This window comes from Dermacentor albipictus, chromosome 1 (assembly GCF_038994185.2).
Source record: "Dermacentor albipictus isolate Rhodes 1998 colony chromosome 1, USDA_Dalb.pri_finalv2, whole genome shotgun sequence".
Taxonomy (NCBI): domain Eukaryota; kingdom Metazoa; phylum Arthropoda; class Arachnida; order Ixodida; family Ixodidae; genus Dermacentor; species Dermacentor albipictus.
Window position 1 is genome coordinate 270012568 of NC_091821.1, and position 15782 is coordinate 270028349.

General features: G+C 45.4%; 1 protein-coding gene across 1 annotated transcript in view; it reads right to left on the reverse strand.

Annotated features, from left to right (window-relative positions):
- Mitofilin (inner membrane mitochondrial protein mitofilin) overlaps nucleotides 1–15782 on the reverse strand; it is a 119131-nt gene that overhangs the window by 13885 nt on the left and 89464 nt on the right. Inside the window, exon 12 of the mRNA XM_065449568.1 lies at nucleotides 2611–2715. Within this exon, the coding sequence (XP_065305640.1) occupies nucleotides 2611–2715 (105 nt within the window). The remainder of the gene's footprint in view (nucleotides 1–2610; nucleotides 2716–15782) is intronic.

Genomic DNA, 15782 nt, shown 5'->3' on the forward strand with positions numbered 1-15782 from the left:
GTCGTTGTTCAGCCACGACCGCTGAAATTTGCATTTTCCGGGCAGTGTTGGCACGCACGTTTACTGGCACACACTATGCTGCAGATGCACAAAATGTCATGATACCGCCGTGCACGCACATCCAAGCACTACACGTGTAGTACACTAAATCTTGCAATACAACCGCACATACACATGAGTGCTACGCACGCACAAAATGTCCCAATGGAACCGCACACGCATGCATAAGCATTACACGTGCACATTATGTGATAATACAACCGTACACGCAAGCGCTAAACACGCACAAAATGTCACGATTCGACCGCGCAACCACACACACAGTGGCGGCCATTTCTCTACTCAGCTGGAAAGTAACACAGGAAATGAGTGAGAGGAAACGGTGGACAAGCCAGCGTCACTGTGGCCAGACGCTCACAAGCGTCCACTAGGCACGTGCTTACTTGACTTTGTACAAAACTTACACCCTATTTTACCAAAATCGTAGCGGGAATTCAGGTGGGTTACAATTTTATCAAATACAATCCCTGGAAGTTTATTAAAAATAAAAATTTAGGAAATTCAAGGATTTTCAAGGATATGCAAAAATTACAGGACTTTCAAGGCCTTGAAAACAATCTTTTCAGATTCAAGGGTTTTCAAGGGTTTCAAGGAACTGCATGAACCCCGCACAGTGCCGTTGGAAGTGTACAGCACGCTTTTAACCCTTTCAGGGTCAATGACGTAAATATACAGCATCGCGAACAAGTCCAAAACGGTCGATGCCATATATTTACGCCGGCGTCTGTACGTATAAAAAGCGCGTGAATTTCGTAACTTTTTCTTTCCTCGCATGTGTTGCCACTATGTGGGAATACAGAAAATTTTTGAATTCATCTGCCTCGCTCGGTTTTTGTTGCATGGTTTGTTTTAGAGCTAGTTTGTTTGCTCCGGCGCATCCATATACTACCGCTCGCGTATTAGCACACGCGCGCGGGTGGGCGGTGCTTAGTTTGGATTTTGTTCCGCGAAAGTTTTGGCTTCTTGCGCTCGCAAAACTGATGGATATCTTGTTACTAATCACTCAAAGGACGACCGCCTGTTACTTGCTCATTTATTGCTCCCAGGGGTGTGCATACGAAGGATGCTGCCGTGCATTTGTTTCCTTTCCCCTTTCTTTTTTTTTTTTGGTGACTCACGAAAATTAATTGTCCCTGGTTGGCGATAAGATGAAGATTAGCGCAAGTTTGTCACACATTTTGCTTTTTGACGGGCACACAACCACACAGTTTTCTTGAGTGCGCTCACCTACGCAGTGCGATTACGCTATGGATGTAAATATTAGTGTAACAACGGGGACATTTGAGACTTCTGAAATATTCTCGTGTGTGCATGTTCGAAGCCTTGAACTATGCTTACAAAAATGCATCAAATTTTTAATTCTAATAAGTGCATTTCCTTTTTTTTATTGTTATTCATTAATGAAGAGTACATATTTACCTATGCAATAAAAAATTTTCTCACTTAACGGTCACTCTAGAAAAATTACGGTAACTTTTTTTCAAAACCAGTCCCTCTGAAGAATTTAAATCTGCAATAAAAAAAACGACCCTGGGCGGTAGCATATGGCAAAAAAAAATCGACCCTGAAAGGGTTAATAATTGATAACCCAAATGCACCTCTGTTCTCTGCTGCAGGCTGCACAATGTGAGTGCCGTGTTTTGCTTCAGTGTCACCTACCAAATCTATTTCGTTTTGGCTTTCCGCTGCTCTCTCGAAACACTACACAATAGGCAAACAACAAAATGCATCTCGGGCCACTGGAGCCTCAGCAGCCTCTGCAGGCAACGATTCTCACTGAGTGGACATATCAAAACATCCTGCCGAAATGCTGCCCTGGCAGAATTTGAGGAGCACTAACGTATGAAAAGTGCAAGATTAGGCTTGTTGGTAAAACATGCTCTAAATTTTGGTGCACAGCGCAGGGACACCAGAGGGGACAGAAGAGAGAACAGAGCGCTGAATGACAAATGAAATTAAGAAGGGTGCAAGATTGGGCTAATGCACGCTTGCGGAGGCCGCAAAAATGACAATGCGCTCGCCTTGACGTGTGGCAGTGACTGATACTGTAACAATTCACACAACGCTTAGCATTGCGCAAGTTGTAAAACTACAGTTGAGTCTGCCAAATGTTTTAATGACTTCGGATCATAAGTTTTCCCGGTTAGTAACTTTTTTTTGCGTTATATTCCAAAATGTATAAATGAGGTTCTATTGTATACAGACCACTACAGCAGGCACCAGTTTTGTTGCACAGTTAGAATGTTTGACAAATGAATTTTACTGCCCCGTACAACAAGAAAACTACAAACATAAGCTCGACGCATGGGAGTCTTTATATCTGAACACTTTAAGAACATGTACATATACTAAACTATGGGACAAAATATTTATTTTTCCTTGGTTAACTTGGCTGTCAAAAACGTATGACCAGAAGCTTTCTGGGGTCATGAATACACCGCTGCCACACCACGAATAAAAAGCTATATAAGCCTCTATCCCCATGTCAATACTGCACAGATAGCGCAGTGCACCATTTGTGGCTGAGGAAGTGCATGCCTGGAAACAAACCTTCACTTCAAGTGTTGCGTCCAGCTCAGCCCGCTGCCTTTCCAAGTCCCGGGCCACACGCTCTTGTTGCCTCTGGAACATCTGGGCTCGTTCCTGTTCTGTAGCCTGTACCAAGTATATTATAATGACATCATAAACAAAAAATTAAAATTCTTTGCCCAGTGCTAAGCACAAATGGTGTTAAGCCAGCACAATGATAGTTTGTTTGATACCTCACTAGTCTGTAGTACACGTTCATGTTGTCCAGAAGGTATTGAAGTATCTGCATTTTGCAAGCCATGTGGATGAGCTATTGAAGTGGAGGTGCCCCTTAAAGGGGCCCTAAACCAACCCTCGGGTTTGGTGAAATAACATAGTTCGCGGGTAGCATACACTGCTGCGAACATCTCAGCCAAGTTCTGCGGTCGTACGTGGTCGGTGGAGCTCGCAAGCGGAGCGCGAAGTCACCTTTTTCTCAAATCCTTTCGTTTCAAAAACCCCATGATCCTCGCTCTTTTCTGTGCGCTCTATTTTGTCAAAGCACACTCCAATACGCGCCTGCTATTGGTCGCTGCGCTCGACTACACTGCGGCCGCCATGAGGTGCCGCCACATGTCCAGTGGCTAAGCGCACTGCGGCTCTTTGAGGACAGCCGCGTTTGGCTTAAGTTTAGCACGGCATAGGTACCAAATCGGAAATTTGAACTGCGTGCCACGGTGACGTCTTTGCCGTAGCCTTCGCAGTGCGAGGCAATGGAGGAGGAAGGGGAGCACAGCTGAGGCTGTGTTTGATTGCCGCTCCACTTCTGCTGAACGCATTTAAGTACCTTTTGTGGCAAAGTGGTTCTGAAATAGCCTATCTTCACTTCAGATGTCTTTCTCCACTTCGATAAAAAGTGGTTTAGGGTCCCTTTAAGTACAGAAAGTCAGAAATATGTTGCCTATTTAAAGTGTCTGGTGGCTAAGTTACCATTATGAGGATATAGAAGGCACAAGAAATCAGTGTGGCATGAATTGCAAACTTGAGAAAAATTTAAGCCCTGTATCAAGTGGCCGCCTATAACGAATCTGAGCATCATAAGGTGCCTGTTTGTTATATTGGGAAGTTTTTAATAATTGGAGAGCAGTCAAAAGAAAGCCGCCAGTCAAAACAAACCTTATTCCTTTAAAGGGGTGGAGACATTCATGCGTTCTTTGATTCAAGCGTTTCGTACTGCTTCAGGAAGCACGATACACACTACGGGATTCGTATATATCCGATAAATAATTTTAGAATAGCATTATTATACCGAGTGATTTTGGTTTCAGTTTTTGGGCTCCTGGTGATGCTATGATGTCGCAGGAGAGCAAACGCAACACGGCTTGGTCGCGTGGGTCACAAAAAAATAGTGACGTAAAACTATGCTGCGTCGTCTGCTCACACATACGAATGCTCTGCCAGCAGAGGTAAACAAGTGGCGACTCAAAGTACATGTCACAATTATTGTAATTATTGCGAAAAGCGACAACAACGGTAAGAAAATATTGCGGCTTGTGAGTGCCGGTGATTCATTCCGAAGCTCCGTCAGCTTTAGCTTTGAAGTGAACCGGAGGAGGCCTAGCGACGACAATGGCGTCGCCAAACAATCAGCGGAGGTGAGGCTGCTGTTGGTGCTAGTGTCACCACTCCTCGGTCGCTGATTGGCCGCTTCACCGTATGGCTGCCGCACAAATGGGTCCCGGTCCCATCCTCTCTACAGCAAGGAAATCTCACCATTCGTGAGCAAAACCGCTGTCGCACGGCGGCCCGCGAACGGCAAACAGCATGCAGTGAGTTGTCATGCTGGCAACATGGACGGGCCTTTACACATGGAGAAACGCCAAGCGAACGAGAGACTGCTCCGAGCTGCCGAACTATGCGACTTGCAGACGCTACGTCAACTGCTCTCCGCTACAGCACTGTGCATGTCCCAGTTAGCCAGAGGCCAGGGTTAGCTCGGTTACAGTGTTCTAGAAGCTTGTAGCCTGTAGAAGCTTGTAGAAGCTTGTAGAAGCTTGTAGCTTCTAGAAGCTTGAAGCATGTAGAAGCTTGTAGTGTAGAAGCTTGTAGCTTGTAGCATAGAGAAAGGATTTCTATATGCCTGTAGCTCGGTTCAGCAGGCTCCATAATCAGCATTTCATCGCTGCTCATCATACGTCACGTTTTAGTGCTAGTGTGCTATGACGTCAATATTTTCATTCCTCCGTTGTCACGTCATAGCAGCCGTGCTAGTGATGGGTCTCAACCACGAGATGGAGCTTTTAGTGACTTTTTGGAGCTGAATTAAAATTATTTTCAAATGTTTGCAGCATCCAATACCTTATTCTGGGTGTCCTCGCATACAGAAGCAGCCTACAACAGGCTTTTTATAGCCTGAAAATTTGGTGTCTCAACTCCTTTAAAAAAAGAAAAAGTTGGTCATAGTTCTCTGTTTCTGAGCTGCATGAGAACTGAGCTGCATGAGCTGCCTGAGGAACTTGATGTAGCTTATGGCTGTTGACACACTAACAGGTGCTGGTTCCAAAGGTTGTTCATCAGATTCCTCAGTGTCGCTCTCACCCTACACTTTACAAACAATGTTGTCCGTGCACAGTTCCGCAGCGTCAGCATCATTGCGCACAGAAACAAAATCTTCCCAGCCAATGTCACAGCTGCCCATGTTATCTGACAATGCACTGCCACAAGTCATCGCCAGGCTTGTGTTCTTAGGAAGCATCAAGCTTGGCATCGGGCTCGCCATCAGTTGCAACCATGAAGCCAGCCTACTAGAAGCAGTTCTAAATTCAAGTGGCCTTCACTTTTGCCCAGGCCGCTCTCACCATCTTAATGGCCAAGGAAAGACAAATCTGAAGTGGCAGGTTGGTGGCTGGATGGTCAACAGAGATTAGCATGCAGAAGACTATGTGGCACCCATATGACGCTTTAAGCATGCGTACAATGCCCATGTCAAGTGGCTATGCTTTCGATGCGACATTTGGCGACAAAAAAAAAAGTCACTGCCATGAGGGCAGTTAGCACGTGGTGCGCCAAACAGTTATCAAGCACCAGCAGCATGCACACTTCAGCCTTGCTTCTGCTTGTCGCAGCTAACTTGCCGAGCAATGCAGCGAATTGCACATCATCTACACTTTTGTGTTGCACCTGTGGCGCATGAGCAGATAGCTGTAAAAACAATGGAGTTTTTTCGACTTGCCAATTACGAAGGGCACACGCCGGTTGCTGTAGTCCATGTTTGTGCACAGAAGCACAGTAAAGCCCACTTTACGGTGCCTGCCACGAGCACACGAGTCACCTTTCATGGTGACGTTTTGTTCGGACGCATCTGATAAAACAGAGCAGTTTCATTTGCATTATAGACATCTCGCTCCACGCAGCTGGCAATGGTGGCTTTATTTGTTAAAAGCCACCGTGCCGACAATCTATGTGAAAAAATGATTGCATAATGCACCTTGAACCGATGTAGCCAGCCAATTGGGCAGAAGCTGGAAAAGCGCAGCAAGAATGCAGTCTTTAGCTTTGGCCAGCATCAGTGGCCCACTGATTTAAAAAAGTCATGCCCGCATGTCAACAACTTCATAGTATGCCTTCAATGTCCATGCAAGTTTGCTTCTGCAGGCGCTTTCTCTCTGTCAAGACCGTGTTGTATCTGGAAAAATCTTATCTTTGTCCAAGTATTAGTTTTGTTGCCAAAGACAGTGCTCGTCTTTTTGTGTTCGGTGCAGGTACTGTATAGGAGATTTCCCATTCGCCATCTTGCACAAAGGAAATTCATTCATGGGACCAGTGGGTTTGGTTCCTGATAGCTCTTAATTAACACGCCTTTTTTAGGGTGCTTCTCTAGCTTTGCCAATGACTCTGTGCACATTTTATCCCAATGTGCTTGTACAAGTTTGGTGTCTCATGTAACACACAGACACCACACCTGTTGTCTAGTATGGCAATATGCTGGCTTGGTTTGTGGTAAAATTTAATGCTGTTTGCTGCTGGAGTTGCTGATGAGGGTATACTTGGTCATGGAGCAAGAATTATAGAGGCAAAACGGTGCTTGCTTGGATGTCCCAGTAAGTCAAGGCGTTGGGCATGGCACTGATACGCCCTGTATTTAGTCTGCTCAGTGAGAAGGCAAAACGCGCACGGTGCGCTTCCCGAAGAGGCAACATACGAGAAGATATCGCGATTTTTCTATGTCACGTTTATGGAAGAACAGGTAAACATAGGTTCCAGCGCAGCATGACAGATGACGCGTCGGGCGTGTTGCCATGATATGCTCCTCGTCCGACTGTGACTATTGGGCAATATTTCTTTCTCCATGCTCTTCGTAATACGAGATCTTGCACGATGTTTCATCAGATAAGGTGCCCCTGGAAGCGCATTCGGCCGCGGGGAGAGGGTAAGTCGCTTGAAAGGGGCACCGAAACGTGGTGGCTCACCCGGAAGAACAGCCTGTGCACGTAAATGCACGGCAAGGCCATTGTTTTCTTGATTCAAGTTGCTGCACAGCAGCATGGTGTTGGGTGGACTGGTATTCACTGTGGCCATCCATTCAATGTAACTGATTGGCCTAGGGCACGGGCATTCATTGTACGTGCTGTGAGCAAAATGTTTGCATCTAATCTTACTAATCAGTACATATCATAATCGACTCACGTCACCATCGTATCTGTACTTATCATCATCAGAACCGCGACTTCTTTGTTGTCATGGTGCGAAATCTTTGAGAAAAAAGAAGTTCCTCAGAAGTGGCGGAGGTGCTGGTAGAGACAGCGATTGTACAAGGTGGGCCTCGACTGGACACTGCAGCACACGGTCAGGTGATGAGATGACCCAAGCAGACCTCCAAGAAGAAATGGCGAGAGGACTTGCGAAATGAGGAGCAACTTCGACCACTCTGAGCTGGTGTACAGTGCAATTTTTTTCCACGGCAATAATCGGGGTGTCTACCAAGTTGACATTTCCAAATTCCCTGAGTTTTCCAGGTTTTCCCTGTGTGCCCTTTGCGAAATTCCCTGAGTGATGCAGAACTGTTTTATGTCAAGACGAGCTGAAACCATATCGCTCGATGCTGTCACTCTCTAGTAAGTATATGAAATAAAATTTAAAAAAAAAACGACTTAATCCAATTTGAATACTAAGGAGTAGTGTTTAGGTTATTAAAGAAGAGAATAGAAGGGCAGGGTTAGTAAAATGCACAGCAAATAAGACGTGTTCGAAAAAAATTGCAAATCGAGTCGGACATTCTCAAATACGAATAAAAAAGCAGATGCATATAAAAGCAAATATTTTCGAATATGAGCTATTTCTATCAACTGATAGCAAGCTGTGGTATGAGGCCCGAACTTTGTCACAATTGAGATACTCTCTCAACAGCTCGCAAGTCCACCTTAACTGTTCTGGCATACTCTCAGCCCGTGCACGACGCCTCAGTGTTGTGTTTCACTGCTTTAAAAAGTATGACAAAGAACTACGACACGGCTATGGACGGCACGATGGACGCAGACAAGAAGACACAACAGCGTAGGCTTAGCCAGTCACACCAGGAACAGCGTCTAGCCCGAGCCCCACTTCAGTAGCATTGACGATCCGGCTGCGGCGCTCTGCACGGCGCACTTCTTCTTCCTTACAAGAGTTTATTTTGGTTTGTATGAGGGACTCTTGCATCTCGACATTAGCCAACACTTTGTTTTTTTGAGCTCAAGCTCCTTCAATATGGCGGCGGCACACTTCCTTTCCCGTTCATTCCTCAATGCGTAGGTCCTTTCTGTTCTTGCACTCTTTCAGCCACTCGTTTGCCCCATGGACCATTTGAAGCATATTCTTGGTCAGTTGCACAGTCCACGTCCGAGTTTTCGAACTCCTTAGGGGGCGCGAAAACGTTCGAAAAATCGGCCAGTTGGAAAAAAATAAAAACATGTCATTTACTGCCCTTAAGGGCTCAAACTGCCACAGGCACATTCGAAAACGCTCTGAAGGCCTGTTGGTACACGTATTAGGCATATCGGTGCTCGTACTGCGACAGGAAATACCAGGTGCACGCATACTGTCACGTGGCAATAGCCCCTTCCCACGCTAGTTATGCTTCACTGCAATACTTTTGCTTATGCTTCACCAAGTAGCATTTGTGTACGGATGCGAAGCTGACTTTCGGAAACCAGCACTATGCAGCGCACCGTGCTTTCCAAGCTTCTAAGCCAATCGTGAGGATCGCAAAGGTGGAGTCCATGCCATTGCTGACAGCAGCCAATTCTTTCAAAAAACACGGCACCCAACGGCAAGAAGCTTCATAGCGAACGTCGAAGCAGCTAGGCCTAGCGTTGCCGCAGTGGTGGCTATGGCTGCCAGCGGATCTGCGTGCGAGAGCGCCGGTTTGAGGCAGCGAGGTAATCAAAATGACAGTAGTGGTGGCTTTGATAAATGTCATTTTGGACCTGCAGTCACGGCAAAACGTTCTGAAAATCGGACGGCGAAGAGTTCTTGCATCCGAAATTTCAGACGTTCTGATACATTGACTCTATGGGGTATGTGGTGGTGCCGCAAAGCCGTCCAAATTATTGGGAATTCGGAAAGTCGGTTGTTGACTGTACACTGGCAACTCCTCAAGCCGACGACAGGATGTCAAAGACGATTCATTGCGATTCCTGTCTGTTACTCAAGCCAGCATTACCGCGACTTTCAACCCTTTCGATAAAGTTACAGCTAATTTTCCCTGATAGAGGCACAAATTCCCTGAGTTTTCCCCGAGTTTTTCCAGACTACTCAATATCCCTGAGAATTCCCGGTTTTTCCAGTTGTTAGACACACTGATAATGCATATTTGGACAGCCACATGTGCTTGGTTCGCAATAAGCAAAAGTTTGTCTCAAGTGGGGCCGTTATATGTGGGCTCGACTGTATAGTGCTCCAGTTTGGTGGTGGTTGTTACATCAATCTAACAGCATACAATGTGATACGATAATTGTGTCTCGATATATGACGCAAGAAGAAACACATACTGTAAGCACAAATGCTCTATGCCACAGAAAGACTATCATATGCTGATAACAGAGATAGCATGGTAACATGCACATTCTTTTTCATTCTTTTGATACTTTCATACTTCATCACACAGACAGACAGACAGACAGACACACACAGACAGACAGACAGCAAGGAGTACAACACACCTTTCTAATTTAGAACACAATCGACCACATGCCTTTTTTGGCTTCAGTACCTGTTTGCATGTTTGGTAATTACAGCCAAACTTCATTATAATTATACAGAGTTAGTACACCGCCTCTAGAGGAAAAGCTGAGCGACAAAGGTGGCAACCACAGGATACTACCTCTAATTTTTGTAACTGCTAGAAATAATCACAACACGATGCAAGAACAAGCTTTTACACATCGCGCATAAATATGGACAACATGTAAAGTTCATTCCATTTATTTTTCAGAAAGATCCGATGGCCATTTACAAAATTTCTATGTAAAATATATGGTGTGTGAAAGGCTGTGCTTGCAGTTGCCTAACTAGATGGCGCCACCCTACCACGGAAAGGTTGGGATCACGTTTGTTTGCATGTCTTGTCTGAACCGCATCTCGTCATTTGTGCCTGCAAAGTGTAGCAACATGGCAGCACTTTGCAGTTACCAATTTTAATGCATGGGCACTATGGGAGCTTTTTCCCTAGAGTTATATTAACTTTATGGTTACACAGCCTCTCACAGATATATCAAATTATAGAATGGTCATAACGTCCCCTCGGAAACGCCATACAAAAGTATAGCACTACATTACGCATACATTACGCCAAGAGCAGATCACCACTCTGCTTTAAAAATGCAAAAGGCCTGCCAGTCTGACAAGCTTCCCACAAGAAAGTGTGGATGACATTCGAGCTTTTCAATGAGGGGCAGTATGTATGGAATGCCAAACTGGAAATCTCTTGCTGCCTGGTTTGTCTTTTTGTAAATCAGGGTTTTCAGTGAGTGGCATTTTAGTGTGCCGCGAGTGGCCATAATGAATTCACCTACAACATCCCACTCTACTTTAACAGATGTTTACATTATATTTTCAGATTTAACAACACCACTGCACACCACATCCGTACCTAATTCACAGAAAGACAGTCTGCACAGTCTGCACTGAGCATGTTTAATTTGTGCTAACAGGGTTGAACGAGTGGGAATGGACTCGGGATGTTTTCCCAGCTGAAAGCGGTTTTCGAATCTAATAAGATGTGTATTGTGGGCTGTCGCGACACAGAGACCACAGGGGAAGGGCTGAGAACCACAAGGCACTGGAGTACCGAAGAGACGGCAGAGGAGAAGACACAAGAGAGAGGTGGACGACAAGCGATGATGACTGGTCATGAAGGGACACCACAGAGCCTGTTCCAAAACTGAAACCCGACACTATAAGTGGTTGACTTGTTGACGTACGATAATCGGTCGTCTAGACAGCCTATTGCAGTGGGGCACGCAGTCCGGAACGTTCATGTGTAATTAACAGTATACAGTAGAACCCTGTTGATACGTTCCCGTTAGGTATGTTTTCCCAACGCCAATGTTTATAATCAAGAACACGCTCATTTATTTACTGGTTCATACTTTCCTGGAAAACACGATCTTTTGGCACCAATGTTCAGTACTTCACCAAACTGCGATCGTACAATACGTTTTCCGGTGGCTAGATCCTATGCAAACAAGAAAATGCGGGAGGCGCACGCAATGGTGAACAGCACATAGTTGCTCGCCGCGACAGCTTCACCGGAATACTCGCCCACCCGCCTCACGTGAAAATGCCGGCGCACACTCAGTTTCTTATTTCTGTACTAGCAAATCTTCTCCAAGGTTGTTGCACGCAGAATTTACGGCTATCACCGCCAATCCTACTGCAATAAGCATCTTCATCTATCTGTTTCACAGTGCGTGGTGCTGTCAAAAGCGCAGCGCACGCTTTTGAGAAGCGACAACTGAAACGCGTCGCTGTTTCCTGCTCCAGGCTGCGATCGTATAAGTTTTCTGGCCACTAGATCCCATGTGAACAAGAAAAGGCGCGAGGCATGTGTGATAGAGAACAGTATACAGTCTACGCTCGTTACAACAGACTCGCGTACAAGATTTTCGGATATAACGGACCATATTTTAGCCTTAGTTTGTTCTACCTATTTTATTATTGCAACGAAGTTCACTTTTAACGGACCACGGTACAGTGGACCGTCGGCTATAGCGGATGAAATTAGCAGCTATTTTTTTTTCAATGTTGGGCGCATAAGACGTACTTTTGGTGTGTCAACATGGGCTGACAACTGACTTGCGAGCGTAAGCCGATGATCGCAGCTCAATATCGCGCGCAAGGGAGGAGGGCAGGGCGGACAGAAATGCGCCATCTTCTTTTGAGCGTGAGGCACGGACAGCAAGGGGGGGGGGGGGGGGTGCGAGAAAGAGAGGGTTACTCTGGCGGCTGCTGTATCTTGAAAGCAATCTGCGACGTAAACAAAGCGTGCACCCATGTTCAAACCTCATTTTCAGAGCTATCTGCGATGTGGACAAAGTGTGCCCAGTGCCAGTAGCTTCGTATGCACTGTGCTTACGACGTTTAGTTCGCATTGAAGCCAGAAACAGCACAAAGGTCAATTCACTCGCTGCTGCTGCCACGCTTATCTTGCTTAATTTGGTATGGCAATCAATCCTTCGCCTTATGAGCAAATTTGCAACTCTTTTTTTTTTTACTTCAGCTGTTCATCACTCAGTGTTAGCAATAAATTTATTACACATCAAGACAAATGTTTCGGAAGTGAGGCGTTTCGAATACTACAGACTTCGAATAAAACGGACGTTTTTTGTTGGATTGTCTGGGTCCGTCGTAATGAGAGTCGACTGTATAGCCGCCCGTCTCACATGAAAACGACGGCGCACACAGTTTCCTATTCCGGTACTGGCAAATCTCCTCCCGGGTTGTCGCATGCCACATTTACAGCTACCGTGGGCAAACCTATTGTGGTAAGCATCTTCCACCTATCTATTTTACAGCGATTGATGCGTAGTGCCATTGTTAGCGTACTGCACACTTTTAGTAGGCGATAATCCGAACGCGCCACCGTTCCCTACTGCAGGAAACACGATCTGGGCATCACATTTCACTTTGGCAGCATCCAGCGCCACCACCGGCTCGATTTCACTTTGTTTTCCCATCGCCCTCTAGGAAAACAACAAAACGTGTCTCGGGCTGCCGGAGCACCACCAGCTTGACGAGCATCAGCATCTCCTGCCTTAACGATCCATGCAATGCTTGGCATTAGTAGACGTCAACAATAATGGAGTTTGCCAATTTCTTTAGTTACTTCGGATTGTATGTTTTCCCGGTCAGTATGTTTTTCTCATAGTTTTTTCCAAGATGTGTGAACAAGGTTCTACGGTAAATGCACTTATGCAAGTGCGCCGCATATCCAATCTATACAGGCTGGTTTGTTTCTGTGCTGTGTCCATTTCTGCATTATTCTAAGTAAAAATGTGCTAAGTAAAAAAGCAGAAGAACCATCTCACCAATGAAAGTGAGGGCACATCTTGGTTGTATGCTTCGGTTTCCGGACACATGCAGCTGCTTGAGCTAAATGTTTTGCACGTGTACAGCTTTTGAAAAAAGTTTTGGTCATAGCACGGCGCCGCTTACATAGTACGCAACTTCGCGACTCTGGTGACTTTCAATCAGTGGCATAGCAATGGGGGAGGCCGGGGGGGCCGTGGGCACCGGGTGCAAGGGGCCAGAAAGGGGGGGGGGGGGGGGTCATATGCGTCTGAAGACACACGGAAATTGTTGATATCCTCGCCTTCCTCGACTACACCCGAGGGGGGGGAGGGGGGTGACAGGCCTATGGGTCCCGGGTGCCAGACGACCTAGCTACGCCACTGCTGACGATATAAGCCATCTATGCTACACACGCACTTGCATGCGTGCAAGGCGAGCTTTTAGGGTTAGCACTGAGATAGCAAAAATACTACAGCTGCATAAATAAATATTAAAATACTGTTTTATTGTTCAGGAACATTTGGTTAGGTGAAATGCACAACAAACGCGCCACAATAGCTTCAAGAGAAATTCGTTACACCTTTAATGTTGCGGGCTTGGCTAGCTCTACAGAGGTTGCAGCTTCGGCCTAAAGTCTTTTTCGAACACCTGTTCACGGCACTTCCCCCGAGTGAGGCTGAGCACACCTTGGAACAAGCAACTGATCCACAATCTTTTTTGACATGGAGGCACAGAACTGGGTGAGTGCCTTTTTAACCTTGTTAAAACTTTTTCACACACTGCATTGTTGTCAGGAAGAGTCAAGATACCCAACACAACTTTCGAAATTCGGTATACTTAAATACTACTATCCATTTCGCAAAGATCAGAGACTACAACTAGAGCACTGCACGGACCGGGGCAGTCTGAAGTGTTCTTTGGCGGGCCTGGGGCGGACTCGGGCCTGCTCATTAAAGGGCATAAGTCGGGCCTTTGAGCACACATGAATGTTATGCATTGCATGGCCCAAGGCACTCAATGCCAGGCTGAAGTTATACATGCAAAGAGCTGGCTTTCAGAATACCTCGGCAAAGAAAATACAAAAACAGATTAAGTTCCCATTCTTTTTCACAAAAATGAATGTTGTTTCCGCATAATGAAAAGTAAATTATACAAAAGCTGCTCTTCACACCGTTTTTCTGTTACCACTTTTGTGATTGAACTATTACCAATCTCGATACAGTATTATTTTCGTGCCAGCGCAATGGCGTCTCTTTCTACTTGTGCATTTCTTTTATGCTATATGCTCGTGGATTTGACTGCGTGTGTGCGTGCATGTTATATAGTATAAATCTTCACATGCTTAAGGATCTCATAGGACAAAATTGTATGATGAAGGTAAATGCACGCTCACCAGTGGAAAAATAACAGCTCAGGCAATGGGCCAAATCACTGATGTTCCCATTTTATTGCTTATACATTGTAGGTGGTTAGACCCTGAGATGGTGAGGCTGACACATACAGTACAGTCTGTAATTAGCAAAAGCAATTTTAGTGCAGCTGGGTACGTAATCCAAATGAGGAGGTCCTGCTTGAAGCCGGAGAGCCTGGACGACCTGTTTTTGCACAAGAACATATAGAGTTTTGCTTTTTACTGGTCTTTGCAAAGTCCTATTCCTGTGGCATCATTTTCGGGTGCAGTCTTTTCATGTCAGTACGTGTTACTTTAAGCGTATTTTTTATGTTTATTTCATAAAAAAGGGAGGAAACTTATTTGGTATAGCTTGAAGAATGGTGCGTGACAGCTCGATTATACAATTTACATTGTACATCATGATTACATATTGTGTCGAAGTCAGTATATGAACGATTTACATTTCATCTGCATTTGCTTGCTGTTCACTATAAATAACATTAAGCTTTCTTTACCTTGTGCAACACATTATTAGTCCAGAGCCTCTTTTAATAAATTACAATCATCATTGTTTCCAACATGAAATGTAGACAAGAGCATTAAACAGAATGCCTTGGGTTTGTTTCTATCCGCTTTTTCATGTTAGTTGTACACTTTGTTTAAAGAACTTTTTTGCTATTACTTTTCATGTACCGTATAAGCAACATATTTCATTTATATTCTGGTGTATTGCGTGCCAAAACCCCAATATGATTACAATGCATGTCATAGTGGGAACCGGATTAACTTCGACCATCTGGAGTTCAACGTGCACATAAATCTATCAGCGGCCCCATCGAAATGCAGCCACCGTGGCCAGGAATCGAACCCACGTCCTAGCGTTTAGCAGTGCAACAGCTTAAATACTAAGCTACCACTGTGGGTAAAGTAACATTTCAATGCATGTACACACCAGATTTTCGGTCTGATCTTGAGATACCAAGGGCAAGGCACCGATAATAATGATCACCATCAACAAATTTTCTCCAGCATGCTCGGGCTAAGGCTGGTTGTGCACATGCAGCCACTGCTAAGCTTATTAATGAACTGGGCCTAGGCCGGGTCCGGGCTGGGCTCGGGCTTCATAAAGTGAGCCCTCACCAGGCCCGGGCTGAAAAATTCGGCCCATGCAGTGCTCTAGACCGTACACCATTGCTTATCAATCAACTCCTGAGAAGTCACTTCAGCAGGTAGATCTTCCAACTGAAAATGGTTGAACTCGGCTAAAATGGCG